The following is a 19,854-nucleotide window of genomic DNA, read 5'->3' as shown; positions in this document are numbered from 1 at the left end:
CAGGCCCCGGCCGCCGTCACCAGGGCAACGGCAAGCGGCGCCCGGGGAAGGGGGTCACGTGCCCGGAAGCGCCTCGAGGGAGGAAGTGACGGAGCGGCGGGGAGCCCCAGGGGCCAAGATTTAAAAAAAAAAAAAAAAAAAAAAGAAAAATAAAAAAATCACAACGGGGGAGGGGGACCCGGCCGGGGCGCGGCGCGAGCGTGTGGCCCCGCCTCCGCCGCCCCACGCCCGGCCCCCCCCGGGGCTGCCCCGCCAGGCCGCGGCCGGGCCCGCCGGGAGCCTCCGCCAGGTAACGCCCCCGGCCCCGCCCTCCCCAACAACGGGGCCCCCGGCACCGCCCCGCCCCGCCCCGCCCCGCCCCGCCCGGCCGGGGCCCGGCCTGGCTGCCCGCGCGCGGGGGGCGTGTCAGGCGGCGGCGGCGGCGGCCCGAGGGGCTCCGGTAACGCCGGCAGCGCGGGTCCCTCGGGCGGGCGCGGGGGCTCCCGGCGGGGCGGGGGGCGCCGTCGCCGGTGCGGGAGCGGAGCGGAGTGGAGCGGGGCAGCGCCGTGCCGTGCCGCTGCTGCGGCGGCTGCAGGTGAGGCCGGGCCCGGGGCGCGGGCGGCCGCGGCGGGGAGAGTTCCCCGGGGCCGGGGCGGGCTGGAAGTTGACAGCGGCGGCGGAGCAGCCATTGTCTGCCCGGCCCGGCCCCGGGAGCAGCGGCCGGGAACAACTCCCCCGCCGCAGCCCCGCTCGCGCCTCCCGGGCAGCCGCCGCTCCCCCCGCCGGTGGCCGGGCGTCAGACACGCGCCTTTCCCCAGCTCCCCCGGGGCATCCTGCGGCGGGTCCCCGCCTCCCGCCGCGGCGGGGCTGCCCGCCCGGTACGTACGTGTTGCGGGCCGGTCGGGCGCCTGCATGCTCGCAGCCGCCTTAACTTTGCTGCCGGAGTTGCCGGCGGCCTGGGGGGGCTGCCGCCGCGCTGCACCCCCGCCCGCCCCGGGCGGCTGCGGCCCCGCCGGCCGGGCCAGGCGCTCGGCGGGGAAGGGCGAGCACGACGGGGTGGGGGAGGCGGGCCGGGGGGTCGCGCCTGCTGCTGGTCCCGGAGCATCCCGTGGCAGAGTTCGGGTGTCCCGGCAGCTTCACGCCTCTGCTGGCGTGGCTGGGAAACCGGGCTGTGGGGAGCTATAGTAACGGGGCAGGGGGTGTGCCGCAGCCCTGGCTGCTCATTTTCCTCCCCACAAGCTGTGGGCAAACCTGTGCGAATCTTGCGTGTGGCGCTTCACCCTCGAGAAACTCGGTTGTAAGGTTCGATAACGTTCCGCAGGCTGCCGTCACGTGCCGGCAGGAATGGATGGGGCGAAGGAGTAAAACTTCGCTGGCTCCTGCCCGGTGCTCCGTGACCGGAGTGGATGCCTGGCCTGGCTCTGCAGCTCTTGTGCTCGGGGAAGGTCAGGAACTTGTGGACGAGCCACCTGTGGTGCTCCTGCTGTGTGCTGAGGCTCCGGCCTGGCCCGCGTGCTGATGCTTGTGCTGCTCCGGGAGCTCGTTTTCTCCCTTCTCCTTCCCGTCCTCTCTGCAGTGCTGTCATTCCTGCCATGGCGTTAATAGGCCTTTGTATCCTTCGCTGACTGGCTTTTAGGGGTTCAGCTCTAAAGGTTAATTTCCAGTAATTTCGTTGGTCTTGTTTGTTTTCTTGGGAACTACTCCTTACCTTTGCAAGGTGAGCTGGTTAACTCAGTCTATTTGGAAAACCCACGTTTAATAATTTTTAGTAGGTTATCTGTCTCGTGGAGCCGCTAGCTGAGTCAAGCGATCTGATAGCACAGTGATCGCTAGGTTTTTGCAAGAGGAGGGTGCTGGAAGATGTGCTTGCAGGAGAGGAGAGGGTGTAATCCGTGCTATTTTGTGTGGGAATAGCCTGTGTTTGGATTGGATTACACTAACATGGAGCCGCATCCTTAGATGAACTTGCCTGGGGAAATACTGTGCCTTTTCACTTTTGTGTTTGGAAATGGTTTTGCTGGATAACCCTGCTTGCTGTGAGCGACTTAAAATTCTTACCGTCCTTCTGCAAAGGGAGACTGCTTCTCTATCCACACCCCCAAAAGGCCTTCTGCCTACACAGAGACCAAAAATTTTTTATGCTTCTCATCCCAGAGGCATCTCAGTAGGATTCTGTTTGTGCTAGGGCCTGGTTTTAAGATGATCTAGATCGATGTGGAGCTCTCAAAAATGCTGGAAATCTTAAGAATCAATGGTGCCGTTTACTGAGGGAACACAGTTGGTGGAGCAGAGCACCAAGTCAGAAGCCAGGTTTCTCCTTCTGGTGCAGCTGTGCAGGGTAAGGATGTGTGCTACAGCCAAGCTAAACATTAGTTGCCTTTTTTTCTCTCGCTGGCACTTGCGGCGTCACAAGTGAGCTAATTCAACTCACTGATCTGGCAGGAACTGATGTTTAGGACAGCTTTTCTGGACAGTGAATGAGTTGATCTAGTGAGCACCAGAAACGTAAAGGCTGCAAGTAACCTGCGCAGGGAGGTTGAGGGTGGCTAAGGGAACAGAAATTGTCTCCTAATGGTAGCTGAGCTACTAGATAACTTGGTGACTTGGTGTAATGTGTGTAGTTTCACTCTGATTTGCATTTTAACCCTGTTCAAAGTACTTAATTTATCTGCCACAGTTTCTTTCTTTCTAAAAGTCTGTATTCTCTCCCTTCTCTATTCATTTATTTTCAGGCTTAATTTACTTTTTATGGTGCTGCCCCCTGGAGAAGATCTTTAAGGCAATTGTCTTCTCCAGAGCTTTTATAGTCTAGATAGGCTTATTGACCAACCATTTCTAGCTGCAGTGGCCGGTTAGGAGGAGGGGGACTGTCTCAGTTGAGGAGAAGATGATGGCAGGGCACAATTCCTGACTGCCACTGCTGAAGCAGTGTGGGAAGCCAGCGTTGGATTAGCAGGGAGATACTTGGGCAGGACTTGAGGGCAGAGGTAAAGATGCATGGAGCAGCAGCTATCTGTTTGTCAATTGTAGATTTTTCCAGATTTTGAGGCACAGGTTTGGAGCAGCAATTCCCTGATTTAGCCAGCCATCCTCTGCAGTGCTAATGCTGTTGCCCCGCTTTGAATTTGTCTGCTGCCCTTAACACCTTTCCACAATTGAAAAAGTTGTCTGGTCAAGACTATTGTTGCAGCTCCTTTTCTGCTGCACTGGTCTGTTTGTTTGTGCATCTGGAAAAAGTTGCGTTTGGTGAAGGCTGTGAAGCTTGAAATGCCTGGATTTGAAAAGGTCTTGCCACAGGGACTGTGCTGATGCTGTGGGATCCTGGAAGCTAATTTAGAGGTCTCTTGGATATATTGTAGGGGAGCCAGCTGGTGTTTTGGAAAACAAACAGGCTATCAGAAGCTTTTTTTTTTTATCTTCCGTAGAATGATAGCCTTCTAAAAAGTCAAAATTTTTTCAGTGGAATTCTGTTGAATAATCACTTTTGCGCTTTCCCTTTTCTGACTCTAACCCCTCCTACCGTTACTCCCTGTGTAGCTTGTGTTTCTTGTTGCAGGAAACTCCCTGATCATCCCAATGTGTTACTCTTCTGCTAAGCACTCTCTTCAGTCTCGCTTCTCCTCCTCTTGGCTGATGAAAGCCTTCTTCAGTCCTTTTTCAGTTCTGTGATTCACTGCAACTCATCCTTCTGCTGCTGGAAGATCTCTCTAGCTCTGTGTAACCTCTTTAGCAGCTTTCCCCTCACAAGTGTTGCCAGTGAACCCTTCATTCACTCTGCTTCTGACTCTGGTCCTCCTGAAAGCAACTTGCCAGCACAGATACCAGCTTCCACTCTTAATGTTCCAAGTTACGGTCTGTGGGGAATGAGAAGTAGCTGGAAAGTCCACGTGATCAGAGAAAGAAAGAAATGGTCTAGGGCTGGGGGCTAAACTGGGAGAAGGGCCAAGCTGGTATATCTGCACTAGGGCAGCAGAGTTGTGGGATAATTATACCTCTTGTGGGACTGGAGGAGGAGAGGATCAGAAGTTGCCAAAGTGCAGTGGGAGGCTGGAAGCACAGCGCGATTTGCCTCAGTTCACTAGCCTCCCTTGAAGGAGAGGTGATCAGGTTTGTAACCAAATGATTGAATGAGCTGCAGCTGCTCCTTCACTCTGCTGCCTTCTAAAGGAGTTCAGGATGCTGTAGATTCCAACTGTAGCATGGCAATAAAAACATGAGAATGTGTGCATTACATTTCTGACTGGTAATAAAAGATTTGAACCATGAGTGTAATTTCTGGGTGATTTCAGAACCCTGGCATCCCTGGCCCCCTGTGATGTTGCAAAGCTGTGTGTGGAGCCTGGTACTGGGATATTCCAGTAAAAAAAGCTGTGTAATGCTGTGAAGTACAGTTTGGTTCTTTCTCTAGCCTGACTTAGTTCCCACTTCTCTCGATGTAGATCTGGAGTCTGTCTCAGCCTGAGCTCCTGGGATCCTGTCACCATGGAGACCGAAAGTGAGCAGAACTCCAGCTCCACCAGTGGGAGCTCCAGTTCTGGAGGAAGCACCCGTCCTCAGATATCGCAGATGTCTCTCTATGAGCGACAGGCAGTGCAGGTGAGACATGGTTATCTTCTGGGATGGCATGTGCATCAGTAGAAGTTGGTGGGCCCTTTTGCATTTCTTTTGAGTTGTCGTGTCAAGGTGGGACCATGGTTGAAGGAGTGTCAGTTATTCAGATTCAGAAATTCTTGTGCTAGGCCTGATGTTTAGTTCCTGTAGCTCGATACTGTGCTTCGTGTTTTGTAAGTGTGCAGTGTCCAGCCTCTTAGAATTAATCCATATCATGATCCAACAGATTGATTTTAGCCTGCTGTTCTAGAGCAAGTCATTCAGTTTATCATCCCAGTTCCTCTATAAAATATATATCCTCCATATACATACTATACTGGAACACTTGTCTACCTGCTTGAGCACAAATCCCCAAATTCCTGGAGTTTATTAAAGTCTGGCAAGTGTGCTTCCTGCTGTCGTGGAATACACATGTGATTTAGTGTGTTACCAACTTTGTAGCTGTACTACATATTTTGATGTGCTAATCTAGTGACTTTGCTTTTTTCATGGGGTCTAGGGATGGTCTCATGGCTGTTATTTATTCCTTCATTGCTTTCTCTAATCGCATTTCAAGGGCACGCTATTTTTGACTGTTGGTTTTCCTCTTTCTCTAGGCCCTGCAGGCGCTCCAGAGACAGCCCAATGCAGCCCAGTACTTTCATCAGTTTATGCTGCAGCAGCAGCTTAACAGTGCACAGCTTCACAGCCTGGCTGCTGTCCAGCAGGTGAGTTGCCAAGGGGCAGAAGGAGACAAATTGGATTGCTCTCTAGGGAAGATCCAGAGATTCTCTCTTTATAAAGTGGCTTGTGCACTGAGGTCATCCTGATCTGTAGTGAGACAATGAGTCCCTAAACACGTTTAAAGCTAATACAGCTAGTAAACTGGAAGCCTGATGGAAGGATATATCTGGTTTTCAGATACAGAGCAGGGGAAGATAGAATTTGGCATCCCCATCAGGAAACTTGCACTTTAGTGCTTGCACCTTCTTTAAATAAAAGATGGGTGGTTAAATCAGCAGTGGATGGAGTAGTGTTTAAAAACTACTAAAGTGAACCCTGAATTGTTACTTCTCAGAGAATAAACATGGTCTTCTGTGTGTGAACTTTCAGGAGGTATCCTCTGAATGTTCTGTCTTGAAACTTAGTAGCACATGCTTTCTTTACCAGTTACTAGCAAGAGGGATCTGGGATAAACCTTGTCCAGCCAGTAGAGTGTTTCTTCAGCTGAGATATGTTTATACAAATTGAGATATTTTATGATGCATAATTGAGTGATTTTTTGTTTTCTTTAGCAACTTTGCTCACCTACCAGACTTTATCACCAGTTGAAGATGGATTATGCGCCATGTGAATACAGTTCTTTCTGTGTAACAATATCTCCATCGCTAGCTGTTGGAGTATTTCCTTGGCTGTTAGTTCAGGATTAAGTTCTCAAAATCCCTACCTGCAGTTTTACAGCATAGAGGGAATGGAATCCTCTCACCAGTTTCACACACATCTTAGTTATAAAACTAACTGAAGTCATAGAATGGAATTCCTGTGGGATCATAGAAGGGGGAAAAAAATTAATCTAACAATATTTACATTGCTCCATGAACTGTATGTACTGTAATCTGAAATTTGTTACTTGGATATTTTTTTTTAGTGTCATTGCATTGATGCTAAACTGCTGAAATAGCCCAGCAAATTGCTAATACTGTGGGGAACGTCTGGGTGTTAACGGTGGATTGCAGCATGAGGGTTGCCGTGTGTAGCATGTCAAGCTGGGGCAACAGTGGGGTGTGTACCCACGTGTGGAAGGACTGGGGGTCATGCACGGTAAGGGTCTGTTGTCCACTGCCTCAGGTAGCGTACAGGACTGAACTGCTTGGGGAAGAGGAGATGCCTTGCTGAGTTGCTGCAACTGATTTGTAGGGCATGGCAGAGATCTGTAGTGGCTAGATCGTGCCCCTGTTCTTGGGAATGGGAGAAGATGGTGATAGGACTAGGTGCTGTGACAAAGCTAAATATTTGGGCTGGATTGAAAAGTTTGTTCCAAGTAACTCATTTCTCTGTCAATCTCTCTTGCAGGCTACGATTGCAGCCAGTAGACAAGCCAGCTCCCCCAACACCAGCACCCCGCAACAGACCACCACCACTCAGGCCTCTGTAAGTTAACTGCTCCCTCACACGTCAAAGCCTCCTTCCCACCTCTTCCCATTCTTCTTTTTCCTCTTTGTCTTTTAGGAAGGCAGTCAGCCAGGGAAACACAGCTTCTAAGAATGCTGGGAACCCACAAGATGCAGACAACTTTGAGGATTTGGGGTGCTATCATTATTGGTGGGGGTTGAGGAGACCAGAGGAGGTTTCTGAGAGGGAGAGGCCTCTTAGCTGGAAAGGTAGACACTGATCTCTCTTTGCTGACGCTTTGGGGCTATGTTGTCACGGACTAGAAAAGCATCAGGACTTCTAAGAAGGAGTCGTGAGCAGCCTGAAAGGGAATGCTTTTTTCTTCTTGGGCAGAGTAGTATTTGGTTGAACGAGAGGAAGTCAGTTTTGTAGTATTCAGGAACTGGGATTTGTTCAGAGAGGAGTTGGTAGGGTAGAGATTACTTTGTGGGCTTTTTTCCTTTACTTGAGAAAATGACGTGTTTCTTTTGGATCTTTTATTGCAGTTGCATGCTAACGGTGATATTCAAGCTCAGCATACAAATGACGTTAGCATCCAGGGCTTTGGCTAGTTTACATTGCTTAGCCTCTAAGACAAGAACTTTTTTTCTTCTTCGTTCCCTGTGGGGTACAGGAAAAAAACTGTAAAATGTCTGTTCTGGCTGGATCCCAGGAAGTGGATGTGTACTTATTTCCTTTCCTCCATCTCTTCATATGTGACTTTGGGCTTTTCTCTCTTTTTAAGATCAACCTAGCCACCACATCAGCTGCTCAGCTGATCAGTCGGTCACAGAGCGTGAGTTCCCCCAGTGCCACAACCCTAACGCAGTCTGTGCTGCTTGGGAATACCACCTCACCGCCTCTAAACCAGTCACAGGCCCAGATGTATCTCCGGGTAAGAGATGTGTACGCAAAATGTGTCCTGAGCATGAACCCCACTGCCTAGCTGTTCCAGTGTTTCACTGCTTGGGATTACCAACACATTTGGTCTAACTCTAGCTTTAAGGATGATGCACTGTATTTTAAATTCAGATGGGGAGGCTCCTGTCCTTGAACCTACGAGTTTGGCTCTGTGCTAAGCTTTTTGAGGGTAGATGAGCTTTGTATTATGTGGCTTATGTGAGATTGTTAGGAACTGTGTTTGTCTCTGCTCTGCATAGATGTTAAAGATCCCATGGCACTTCTCACTAGAGTGTATATATGAAAAATATGTCCTAGACTTGAATATAGCTCACAGAAATAAAACTACTCTTCTGGTTCAATGCTGGAACAGATATATGGTAAATTACTTTCTTCTACCACTGCTGAGCTTAGGGATGTAAATCAGAATTCAAGTAAGTCTAGAAACATAAGTCAACATGAACAAATATGTCATCCTTTTAATTGCTTTGAAGTGCTGCTAAATAGAAAACATTAGTCTTGACTATATTGTCAGTCTGGGGCTTGGTTACCTACTTGAAAAATATTTTGTGTCTCAGTTGACTTTAGATACAGATTGTAATCCCTTTATTTTTAAGTAACCCTGGTCTTGGATGTATGTCTTTTATCGCTGTTTCTCAACCACTCCCAGATATACATCTGAAAATTCAGTGATACCCCAGGCTTTTAGCCAGCCTTGGGCAGTCTTTGATAGTTGGCCCAGGCACATGTTTGATGAAGAGTGCTTGTTTCCATAAGGAAACTGTTCCGAGTTTCCTGCTCCTGAGGGGTATGTTGAGTGTTGCAGTGCAGGGAGGGTTGGGGGTTTTGCAATGTGTGACATTGCGGCCCAGTGTTGCTTTGTAATCTGTTTTCTTGTGGTTCGCTATCTTTCTTTCTCTCTTCCCCTCCGTTCCTTTCATTCCACATCACCTGATCCTCCCTCAACAGCCACAGCTGGGGAACCTGTTGCAGGTAAACCGGACCTTGGGCCGCAATGTGCCTCTTGCCTCCCAGCTCATCCTGATGCCCAACGGGGCTGTGGCCGCTGTCCAGCAGGAGGTACCACCCACTCAGTCTCCTGGGGTCCATGCAGACACAGACCAGGTCAGTGGCACCCCTCCCCAGAGTCCTCCCCTTCCCCTGCTCACTCTCACCCCACACTCTGGTCTTTGTCTCCAGCCGTCCCTGTATAGCAGATTAGCTCTTATTTTATCCCCAACTGTGTCCGTGTGTAGGCAGGAGATTCTGTTCTCTCTTGCCACTTTTTTTTCATGTTTGCTTTTTACCTCCAGAGATGGGATTCGTTTCTGCTTAAAACTTCTGGGGTGAGCCACAGGCTGGATCAATCACATCTTCACAGTTTCTCAATTGTCCTTGTGTAAAAAGAATTGTTGGGTTCTGTGTCCAATTTTCAGTCACTCTGCAATGAAGAGTCTTTGCCAGCAGTAGTATTCCTTCACCCAGTTGGTTTGTTGTAAAGATGCCATAGACTGAACAGGCCACAAGGTCTTAGCTCCTGCATTCATCTACAAGTAATTCTCCGGGTCAGGGAGCTGCCATGGCTTCTTGTTTTCCTTTTCCTATCCCAGTCGTTCTTGGGATTTCCAGCTACTTCATATTTTTGTCTGGGGCACTTTCTTTGTAGGAAAGTCAGCCTTGATCAAAGTTGAAGATAACACTGGATTTGGAGGAGGAGTAAATACAGAGGATGGCAGCACCAAAGTGCAGAGGAACTGGTGAAATCAGAAGGGGCTGCAGGCCACAAGTATATCTGTGGGCCTGCTGAGTGGAAAGCCCTGCACAGGGGGGGAGGAGACGGGTGGCACAAAAATTGAAAAGGAGTGACTGATCTTTAAAGGGGCATCTCGGTGCTTTTAGAGCCATGCTGGACTGCTGTGCAAAGGCATGGCAGGCAGGTCTGAAGGCTGTCCCATGCCTCGGAGAATGGTGGTGTCCTCATGTGCTGTCCAGAAAGTGCCACGAGATTTTTAACTTCCATCAGAGGTGGGGTAGGAAGGAGTTCAGGCGGTGTTTCCTGGGGAGGGCTGCACCTGAGCATTGCCCTGCAGTGTTAGCCAGCTCCCCACATGAGACTTGAAGCATCTGCTTAGCCTGCGTCCCAGTAAAGCATGTTGCTTATGAGTTCTCTGCCAAAATTCCAGCAAGTAGCATACATGAAGCAAAGGGATTCTGTTTTGCGTATGTGTTTCTAGGTGCAGAACCTGGCTGTGAGGAGCCAGCAGACCTCAGCCGCTAACACCCAGCTCCAAGGCTCTGCTCAGAAGGCAGCTCTGCCAGGAAGCTCCCAGGCTTCGGGCTTACCGCAGGCCACCAGCACGGGCCAGTCCTTGGCGGTGGCTCAGGCCTCCTCCGCCAGCGCAGGCCAGTCCCTCAACTTGAGCCAGGGGGCAGCAGGCAGCAATGGTGTCACCGGGGGTGTGGTGGCAAGTGGTGGGAGCCAGACCTCAGCCGCATTGAGCCAGACCTCCTCGGCAGGTGCTGCTGGCAGTTGCCAAAGGAAAGGCACGGGGGTGGTTCAGCCGTTACCGGTAGCAGCTGCTCAGGCTGTGACCATCAGCCAGGGAAGCCAGACGGAGACAGAGAATGCAGCCACAAAGAAGGGTGAAACGGACAGCGGTGGGCAGCAAACAGTGGGCATGAACCTGACCAGGACTGCTACGCCAGCACCCAGCCAGACATTGATCAGCTCAGGTGAGTGCAGACCTGTTCCTTCTCTTTGAGCCCACTGGGCTTTTGCAAGAGTGCCATTTGCTGAGAGGTCTTCCAACAGGCCTCCTGGCCTCTGGGCTCTGGGAGGCTTGTCTCTAGGGATTATCTCTCTGTTGGCAACAGAAGTTGATTTAGTCCCTCATGTCCTCTGCCAGTAAGCTGGCGGTCATTTTGGAGCTTAACGACTCAAACCAGTGCAGTGACTGCCAGCCTTCTTTTTGTTGTTCGCAGCTGCACTGTTGCTAACTTTTGCGCTCTCCTTTTTTTCCCCGCTGTGTTTGTATAGCCACATATACACAGATCCAGCCGCACTCGCTGATCCAGCAGCAGCAGCAGATCCACCTGCAGAAGCAGGTGGTGATCCAGCAGCAGATCGCCATTCATCACCAGCAGCAGTTCCAGCATCGCCAGTCCCAGCTCCTCCACACAGCCACCCATCTTCAGCTGGCCCAACAGCAGCAAGCGCCATCTCTGACCCAACAGCAGCAACAAGCTCAGCCTCCACAGCAGCAGGGTCCACCTCAAAACCAGCAGCAGGCTCAGACCCTTGTGGTGCAACCCATGTTGCAGTCCCAGCCACAACCTGTGCAGCTCCAGCAGGACGGTCCTTGCCAGCCAGTCACCAAGTCACCTGTTCCAATTCAGTCGAAATCTCTGGTCACCCCCATCAAACCACCTCAGCTTGGGCCTGCCAAAATGTCAGCAACGCAGCAGCCTCCACCACACATCCCGGTGCAGGTGGTGGGTACTCGGCAGCAGGGCTCAGGCCAAGCCCAAGCACTGGGTTTGGCTCAGATTGCTGCAGCAGTGCCGACATCTCGGGGAATGCCAGCCGTGGTCCAGCCTGTTTCCCAAGCCCATGCTGCTTCCCCGTCATCATCTTCAGCTCCGGCATCCTCACAGGAAGCTCATCCTCTCACCACAGGGGTGAATTTGGCACAAGTTCAAGGCACAGCCCACATGGTGAAGAGCCCAGTCTCCTCTCCAGTTGTGGCTCAGATGCCAGCAGCACTCTACATGCAGTCTGTCCAGTTGCCAGTAAGTGATACCATTGAGAAGGAGAATAGCATATGGATTCTCTTTGTTCATTCCTAGGACACCAGTCACAGTCCAGGCCCAGGTCAGTGGGATGGGATGGGTAAGGGGTTTGGGTAGAGGGATGTGGAGACCTTTTTCCTCTCTAAAACACTTAATTCCAATCCAACCCTTGGGGTTACCGACTACAAGCATTTCTCTTCCACATTATCATTCAAATGTTTGCATGCAATAAATAGGTGAGACTCAGACCCTGCCCCAGATGGGGTAGGTGTCCACATCATATACTAAATACTGCATTTAACAATGTGGTGGGTTGACTGTAGCCACTGCCAGGTGACCACCAAGCTGCTCTATTTCTCCCCCTTCCTAACAGGACAAGGGGAGAAAAATACACTGAAGAGCTTATGGATAGACATAAGGACAGGGAGATAGATCACTTCCCATTTACCATCACGGGCAGAACAAAACTAAATTAGGGAAACTGATTTATTATCAATCACAGTAGGATAATAAGAAATAGGAACAAATCTAAAAATCACCTCCCTTGCTTCTTCATGGGCTCAGCTTCACTCCTGACTCTTCTACTCCCTCTCCCTGAGTGGGAGAGTGTTGCAGGACGATGGGGAATTGGGCTTGTGGTCAGCTGATAACATTTCCTTTCTGCCGCTCCTTCTCCTCACGCTTTTCCCTTGCTGTAGCGTGGCATCCCTCCCATGGAAATAGTCATTCACAAACTTCTTCAATATTTGTCCTTCCCATGGGCTGCAGTTCTTCACATACTGCTCCAGCATGGGTCCCTTGCATGGGTGGAGTCCTTCAGGAACAGATTGCTCCAGCGTGGGTCCCCACAGGGTCACTAATCCTGCCAGCAAGCCTGCCCCAACCTTGGGCTCCTCTTTCCACAGGGTCTGCCAGGAGCCTGATCCAGTGTGGGCTTCCTACAAGGTCACAGCCTCCTTTGGATATCCACCTGTTCTGGTGTGGGGTCCTCCAGGGGCTGCAGGTGGGGATCTGCTCCATTGCTAACCACCATGGGCTGCAGGGGCACAGCCTGCCGCACTGTGGGCTTCACCACGGGCTGCTGGGAACCTCTGCTCTGGCATCTGGAGCACCTCCGACCCCTCCTTCTGCACTGGCCTGGGTGTCCGCAGGGCTGTTGCTCTCACATGTTCTCACTTCTCTCTCCCAGCTGCTGTTGCACAGTATTTTTTACCCTTTCTTATATGTTATCTTAGAGGTGCTGCCACTGTTGCTGATGAGCTCAGCTTTGGCTAGCGGCAAGTCTATCTTGGAGCTGGCTGGAACTGGCTCTGTTGGATGTGGGGGGAAGCTTCTGGTGTCTTCTCACAGAATTTACTCCTGCAGCCCCCTGCTACCAAAGCCTTGCCACACAAACCCAACACAAACAATAACCGGCCTCTTTGCTGTCTCTCTCAGGAGACGAGGGCTGACTGGGCCACGAAGACTGACCTCCCCTCTCCTCACTAGGTGTGGATACCTCTGGGTCAGAGACCCCTTGGTATGTGGTACCAGCCGCTGGCTCTAGGCCTCAGAGGGTCCCCTAGCAACAGGCTATGCAGGGGGAAACAAAGATGGCTCACTTTCCACAGGCCTCACCCATGCTGCTGTGAATTGTTCAGCTAGGGCTTGTCTAACTCCTTGGGACAACAGTACTTTGCCAGCTCAGGTATCCTCAGACAGTTGCTGAGACTGTTTCTAAACTGGCCGCTTCTTCAGGAAGGTGTCACAGGATTTGTCTGACTTTTAGGCTGGGGGACACACAAGTCTTCTCTCATCCAACATGTGTCCCCTACTCTTTTGACTCTCCTTCATTGAAACTGATCTGATTTAGCCAAAAGCTTGTTTGGAAAAGCTTGCTGGGTGACTGCCATTCCATTTCTTTCTTCTTGGAATAACCCTTAAGGTTTATACGGTGTCTTGGTATTATGTCAATGTGTCAACATGAATTGGGACACCAGATCCTAGTCATAGTTGTATTGTAGAAGTCAAGTTTTGCTCCCTGCAAGGCAAAAATGTTCCTCAGTAGAGGTAAGTACTGTGAGGGAGCTAAAGATAACCCCAGGAAAAGGAACCAGGCTGGAAAAGAAGTATGATGGAGCAGGATGCATCTTCCTTTTGCCTTCGTTCTGTCTTGTTCTTTGCTTTGGAGCTTCTCTCTCTGCTTATATGTTTTTCTTTATTCACACAGAGCAAGTCTCAGGCCTTAGCAGTAAAACGCAAGGCAGAGTCAGAGGAGGAGAAGGAGGAGTTGCCCGGTGTCACTGCACTCCTGCCTGCCAGGTCCTCTCCTGTGACAGACAGCCCCAAAAACATGGAGGAGAAGAGCAGCCTTGGAGGTGAGGTACAAAGGAGAACTCTGCTTTTGTGTGCTAATGATCTGATCCTGTATTCCATTTGAAGTAGACAAGCAAAGATAACTGACTCTTGTGCTGTTAACTTTTCAGATAAATCTGATCCTGCTGCCATTGCAACCCCAAATACCACCTCAAGTGAAGGAGCATCAGTCACCCCCACCTCTGCTCCCACCCCAAACCTGGCAATGGTGTCACGTCAGGTGGGAGACTCCAAACCCCCACAAGCCATCGTCAAGCCCCAGATCCTCACGCACATCATTGAAGGCTTTGTCATCCAGGAAGGAGCAGAGCCCTTTCCGGTAGGGATTCGCTGCTGTGGGAGAAGGAGGTGTAGCACTCTCTTGGGGAAGATAGTGGACTTCCATCTTTGAACGGGAGTTTCTTTCCCCATATTCCAACTCTGCATGTTTAGCCTGAGACAGAGACAGTGAAGAGGAAGGGAAAGGAGGGGGGTGTCATGCATGAAGCAAGGCATTAAGTGGTGGCATTAAAGAGAATGGGTTGGAAGGAATAAAACAAGTGTGATGGGAACTGTTTTCTCCAGTAGTCCCCAGAGCAATAATTTATGCAGGAATTGTAAGAAGGTTCTTCACTCTGATTTTTAGCAAGGGCAAGATGCATTTTGAACAGATAGCAAGTGAAGTTAAAGCAAATAAGGGGAAATGCAGTTAACATGGAATTGCAGGATATTCAAGGCAGATAGTACTTTGTGATTTTTGAATGAACCACCAAGTCTGTGAGTCAGGAAGGAGTAATAACTTCATTCAGCATCTCTTCTCCCGTAGTAAGCAGAGGGATTCTTCTGAGTTGTAATAAGGTGTGAGTGGCGTATACCTTGCAGAGTGCATTGGACACAGAGAATCCTTTACTGATGGGCCCAGTTCTTTCTCTTCCTGTCCAGGTGGGTTGTTCTCAGCTGCTGAAAGAATCTGAGAAACCGCTGCAGGGAGAGGCTGCTTCAGGCCAGAGTGAAAACCTGTCCAGCAATTCCCCGGGAGAGGACAGTGCTTCTATGGGTGAGTTTCAGCAGGAGGAGGCCTAGCTAGTGTTACTGAAAGTTTCTGTTCTTTGATACTGTGTTACTAACTTTATACATTATGGACTTGTATCTCTTCCTGCTAACTCCTTAAGAGACTCAGGCAATGGACCTAGGATTTTAAGTGCCAGAAGACAATACTTTGTTGTTCATATGATCTAACATACCCTGTGTCAGTAGTAAGCAGAAGAATCTGAACTGTGTTTGTCTCTAATGACTCTGAACGCTGTGAAGGATGTGTGTACACAACAGTGCGCAGTGATGGTGGAGATTTCCCCCACAACCTTGTAGGATATAAGGGATATGCTATTTTTCGCTTGTTCAGCAAAACAGTACTGACAAGGAGAAATAAGTTGCTCTGTTCAGTATCCTAGCGTCCTAATTAGTGGAGCTTCTGCCTCTTTCCCCAGCTTCTTCCCCAAGCTAACTGCTTAGCGGATTCAGTAGAGAGTAGAGCTTGGAATCTGTGTGCTCAGAACAATAGTGGAATGGGGAATCATTGTGTGGGATCTGCTTCAGTTCAGATCGTCTACTGGTGTGTGTCTCTGTATCTCACTAGAGCTTGATAAGAAGGCAAACTTGCTGAAGTGTGAATACTGTGGGAAGTATGCCCCAGCAACCCAGTTTCGTGGCTCCAAGAGGTTTTGTTCCATGACCTGTGCTAAAAGGTAAAAGAATTTCTGTCTATACATTCTCTAGAATTGGGCATGTGCCCCTTCTCTGGGTAGTGTATGACACTTCAGTACATCTGATTTTCCCTCCATGGGATGCACTGGCCACAGACATCCTCAATGACTCATTGTGTGTGTGTGACAAAGACACATATGACTTGTGGATGCTTCTAGGTCTGGAGAGGTTGATGTGGTGTTGAGTGTAAACAGGGTTTCTGACTTGCTAGAAAATAAAGTGGGAAGAGGGAAGTTCTGGGTCTCCAAAGAACCTCTCTTCAGTCAAATGTACATTTGACTGACTAAGCGAATGCATACTGGCAGCTGTCTGCTGCATGCTGCATCCGTACTAGATGAAGACACAAGGGAGCACTGGGAAGAAATCTGGGGAGAAGTTAGACTAGTCATTGCTGCCTCCTATTGATAGCAGAGTGCTTGTTATGGGTCTTTTTTCCCTTAGGGGAATGACTTAATTGACCCTTCAGATGTTAGATCAAGACTCTGGTGTCCAAATAATGCTTGTGTCAGAAGTCTGGACTGGTTCCTTCCAAGGGGAAGTCTTAGGAGGAGGAGGAACGGAACTTGATGGTAAAGAGGAGTTTTATCCCAATCTAGAGCGAGGAGAAGCAGTAGGTTTAGGTAGTTGCTGTTTCCTAACTGCTGCTCTGCTTCTACTTATTTGAGGTACAATGTCAGCTGCAGCCATCAGTTTCGGCTGCAGAGAAAGAAGATGAAGGAATTCCAGGAAGCTAACTATGTTCGTGTGCGTCGACGGGGACCACGGCGCAGCAGCTCTGAAATTGCTCGAACAAAGATCCAGGGCAAGCGCCACAGGGTAAGGACACAGCGCACTCTGCCTCCGGCAAGGCAGGTGTCAGTGTGAAAGTTGTCACTGCTGGATGTACCACTTCCTCACAGTGGATGTAGTCATACAGGATGGGACAAGTGCACACTGACTGACAGTTTGTGCACAAGGCACAGTGAGTGAGCTGTTCTGTTTTATCAACTGCAGAAAGTGGATTCATATTTGTACTTGTTCTGTTCACTCTGTGTTCGCTCCCGCCTGTGTCTCAGAGGTTTCAGTGAGTGAGATCAGCTGACGGCCTTGGTAGAAAACAATCCACTTTTCCCATTAGATTAGTATTCTTCCACTTGAATGATTTGATTGAGATTATGGAAGAACTGAACGAGCTTCAGCACTGATGTGAAGAAGAGGAATGGACTGGGGAGGATGGGAGAAGGGAGAGGAAGGGAGGCGAGAGTGAAGTCTGTCCTTTCTGGCATGAGGGAGCTCCTGTGTCCTGGAGCTCCTGGACCAATAGTATGAGAATTGTTGGGATTATTATCCCAGACTGTTGGGATATCTTCTGCTGTTCCTAATGTATTGTTTTGTACCCTAGTAATTGTGAGTCTCTCACAAAACACCTTTTTTCTTTCTTTTCTATGGGCTTGTAGGGCCAGGAAGACTCAAGTCGAGGCTCTGATAACTCCAGCTATGATGAAGCTTTGTCCCCTACATCTCCAGGACCCCTGTCAGTAAGGGCCAGTCATGGAGAGAGGGACCTGGCAAACTCTAGTATGGCACCACCTACCCCAGATCTACATGGTATCAACCCAGTCTTCCTGTCCAGCAATCCCAGTCGTTGGAGTGTGGAGGAAGTGTACGAGTTCATCTCATCACTGCAAGGTGCAGTTAAGATCCTCTCCTGCACTCCTGTGATCCAGCAGCATGGGGCAATTTGTTGGCTCTCTTTCTGGAAAGAAAGTGGTGTCAGTGGTGCCCAGTGCTTTTATTGTACTTCTGTACATGTTTCTGAATTGGAGTAGATGGGTGACTTGTACTTCCCAAGTAGCCTGTGTCCTCAGGCAGATTGTGGATTAGAGCGGGGAAGGGGGTTGGTTGGATTCCTGGCTGGCTTTCTGTACCTGCCAGAGGCCCAAAGAGTGGGAAATGAGGGCAGTGCCCAGGGCACGTCTGTTTCTCAGCGCTGGTGCTTTTTGGTTTCACAGGGTGCCAGGAGATTGCCGAGGAGTTTCGGTCACAGGAAATTGATGGCCAGGCCCTGTTGCTTCTGAAGGAGGAACATCTCATGAGTGCCATGAACATCAAGCTGGGACCAGCTCTCAAGATCTGTGCCAAGATCAATGTCCTCAAGGAGACCTAACAGCTCTGAAGCCAGAGGTCTCACTTTTGCTTTGACCCCAGGGCAGCTGCCAGCTTTGGAGCATCCTGCTGGGGTAGGGAAGAATGGGACAGTCCCCTGTGGTCTTGCATTCAAGAAGAATGAGAAGGAATTTAACTGATTGAAACTGCCATGCACAAGCCCATGTCTTGGTCTCTTAATGGTGCTACAAGGGGGAGGAAAACTCCCACCTGGGGCCTTGAAACACCTTCCTTCTTCCTGGTTTTGAATATGCCTGTCCTGTGTACCACATAAAGATGTGACGGGGACCTCTTTCTGTCTTAGCAGACTCCTGAAAGGGAACTGCCCTCACCCCTTTTTGCTACAGCAGGTCTGCTAGATCTTAGTTTTGAATATCACTGTGCCAGCACTTGAGGCATAGGAAGAGCCAGCCCCACATGGACATTGGGAACAGCTGTGCTTGGGGTATTTAGGAATGGGAACTAGTAAATTCCAAGTGAACAGAGGTGGACAAACAAGAATTTGTGCAGAAGGGGCTGCTGCTGTTCCACTCTTAAAAAAATAATATTAAAATACCTAGGCTGCTCATGAACTGGGTTTAATAGCCATTCCAGCATGCATACCAAACTTGAAGGCCCATGGCAATAGGAGCTGCCTTAGCTTTACTATCTCCTGTAGAGATGCAGAGTGAAGACCAAGTGTTGTGGCAGCTATTCACTCCAGATGCTCCTCTCTGAACCAGTCAGAGGAGGATTTATCCTGAATGCTTATGACAAGGTGATGGGAAAACTGAAGGGGGGAGGGGTGTTTGTCTTACATTTAGGGACCCCTGCAGCACTAGGTTTGCCTCCCCATTGTGCTAGGGCATAATTTACAGATCCAAAGCAGTCTCCAGAAGCGCCAAGGCTCATCATAAAAAGGTCTGGGGTTTTGGGTTTGGGGTTTTTTTTGTGTTCTCTTATCAGTTTGTATTATTTTTGTGTCTGTCTTCATTATCCTCAGGAGAGCTTAAGAAACAAAAGTTTAAGCTGGCAGGACTGTATTGCCTGCCTCAGGCTCTTTTTTTTTTTTTTTTTTATTGATGTTGTAAAACAGATATTTCCTTTCCTCAGTTAAAAAAAAAAAAAAACCCAAACAAATGAAACCACACCCTCCAACAACTGGATACTACTCCTTTAATGCTACTTCTCCTTTCTAAGGGGTAGAATTGTGATAGGCTCTGTCCCTCCCTTTCACTCCCTCCAGGTTTTGGGTTTTTTTTAAGGACCAAACACTGTATTCTGAAATTTGGTAACCAGACTGCCAAAGGTGAAAACCTGGGCAGAGTTCTCTTCCAGGAGCACCTGTGCTTCAAAGAAACAAACAAGCAAAAAAACTGATGAACTTAGACAAAGCATGAAGAGGTAAGTGCCCCCTAGAGCCAAACACCTGAAAGCAAGATGATTTTATAAACTACGTGTCTCAGCTTTTCTGTTTTCAGAAGGTTCATGTGAATATTTGGGTGAAACATAAGACTGTTCTGTGTGGAAAGCTCCTACTGTTGCAGGAAAGCTGTAGTAGCACGGGAAGAGGCCTAATAGCATAGACAGGAAAACATTAGAAATCTTTGGAATAGGCTCTTTATTGACCCCTGTTAGGAAAAGAGGAGTGAAAGTGCTTATAAGATGGATAAAATGTGGCAGCAGCTTCCTAGTCTTAACTGTACTGTTCAATCTCACTTTAATGACATCCTTGTTCCTGTGAGAGAATGCTGCTTGAATGAAAATAGGCCTGAAGGAAGCTGCCACTGCTTGTACCCTGATAACACAATTTTGTCTTAATCTGGGGGCAGGGAAGGGGGAGGTTCTCTTAACAGCAATCAGCAGAGGAGGACTGCCCTTAAACCATTGTATCCTTAGCAGGCTGGGTGTGATAAAACTGTTTATTTTGACCCTTGGCAGGGTAGGTAGGCAGCTAGCTTGCCTGGGTTACAAGGTACTTCTGAGGATCAGATTTTATTTCAGTCAAAAAGGAAGGCTTCAACTCTTCATTTCATGTTCAATGTTCTTAATAAAAAAATGCTTGTTCAGGCTTTGCAAGTCTGGTTTTTAACCTCCCTTCCCCAAGCTGAATATTAGTCTAGTGTTTGAGAAGTACAAGCTTCATCAAAAAGTTAATTTTGATTTTTATTGTTGCAGAAAAATAGAGTATAGGAATTTTTTCCTATCGGTAGCTACCTGAGC

General features: G+C 49.4%; 1 protein-coding gene across 2 annotated transcripts; it reads left to right on the top strand.

Annotated features, from left to right (window-relative positions):
• The first annotated feature begins 478 nt into the window (after positions 1–478).
• Positions 479–19,703, top strand: PHC1 (polyhomeotic homolog 1). Of its 2 annotated transcripts, XM_037388407.1 has the most exons (15): positions 479–574; positions 4,419–4,575; positions 5,187–5,297; positions 6,643–6,720; positions 7,466–7,615; positions 8,590–8,745; positions 9,855–10,353; positions 10,658–11,409; positions 13,619–13,766; positions 13,875–14,083; positions 14,686–14,800; positions 15,380–15,488; positions 16,173–16,323; positions 16,944–17,175; positions 17,499–19,703. In XM_037388407.1, the coding sequence occupies exons 2-15, from the start codon at positions 4,462–4,464 to the stop codon at positions 17,651–17,653; spliced, it is 2,979 nt and encodes a 992-aa protein (XP_037244304.1). In that variant the 5' UTR covers positions 479–574; positions 4,419–4,461; the 3' UTR covers positions 17,654–19,703. The 2 variants fall into 2 exon arrangements, with proteins under 2 accessions (XP_037244304.1, XP_037244305.1); XM_037388408.1 differs by lacking the exons at positions 16,944–17,175; positions 17,499–19,703 and having other exon boundaries at positions 15,949–16,212.
• Positions 19,704–19,854: the final 151 nt, after the last annotated feature.

The sequence above is a fragment of the Falco rusticolus genome, chromosome 5, assembly GCF_015220075.1.
Source record: "Falco rusticolus isolate bFalRus1 chromosome 5, bFalRus1.pri, whole genome shotgun sequence".
Classification (NCBI taxonomy): domain Eukaryota; kingdom Metazoa; phylum Chordata; class Aves; order Falconiformes; family Falconidae; genus Falco; species Falco rusticolus.
Note: the sequence above shows the minus strand (reverse complement) of the source record. Positions and strands in the feature narration are given on the sequence as shown.

Excerpts from the sequence above, each read along its gene's own strand:
- PHC1 (XM_037388407.1), top strand. The coding sequence starts at position 4,462 with ATGGAGACCGAAAGTGAGCAGAACTCCAGCTCCACCAGTGGGAGCTCC. Across the intron at positions 4,576-5,186 it reads ATGAGCGACAGGCAGTGCAG|GCCCTGCAGGCGCTCCAGAG; the intron begins GTGAGACATGGT and ends CTCTTTCTCTAG. Across the intron at positions 11,410-13,618 it reads TGCAGTCTGTCCAGTTGCCA|AGCAAGTCTCAGGCCTTAGC; the intron begins GTAAGTGATACC and ends TTATTCACACAG.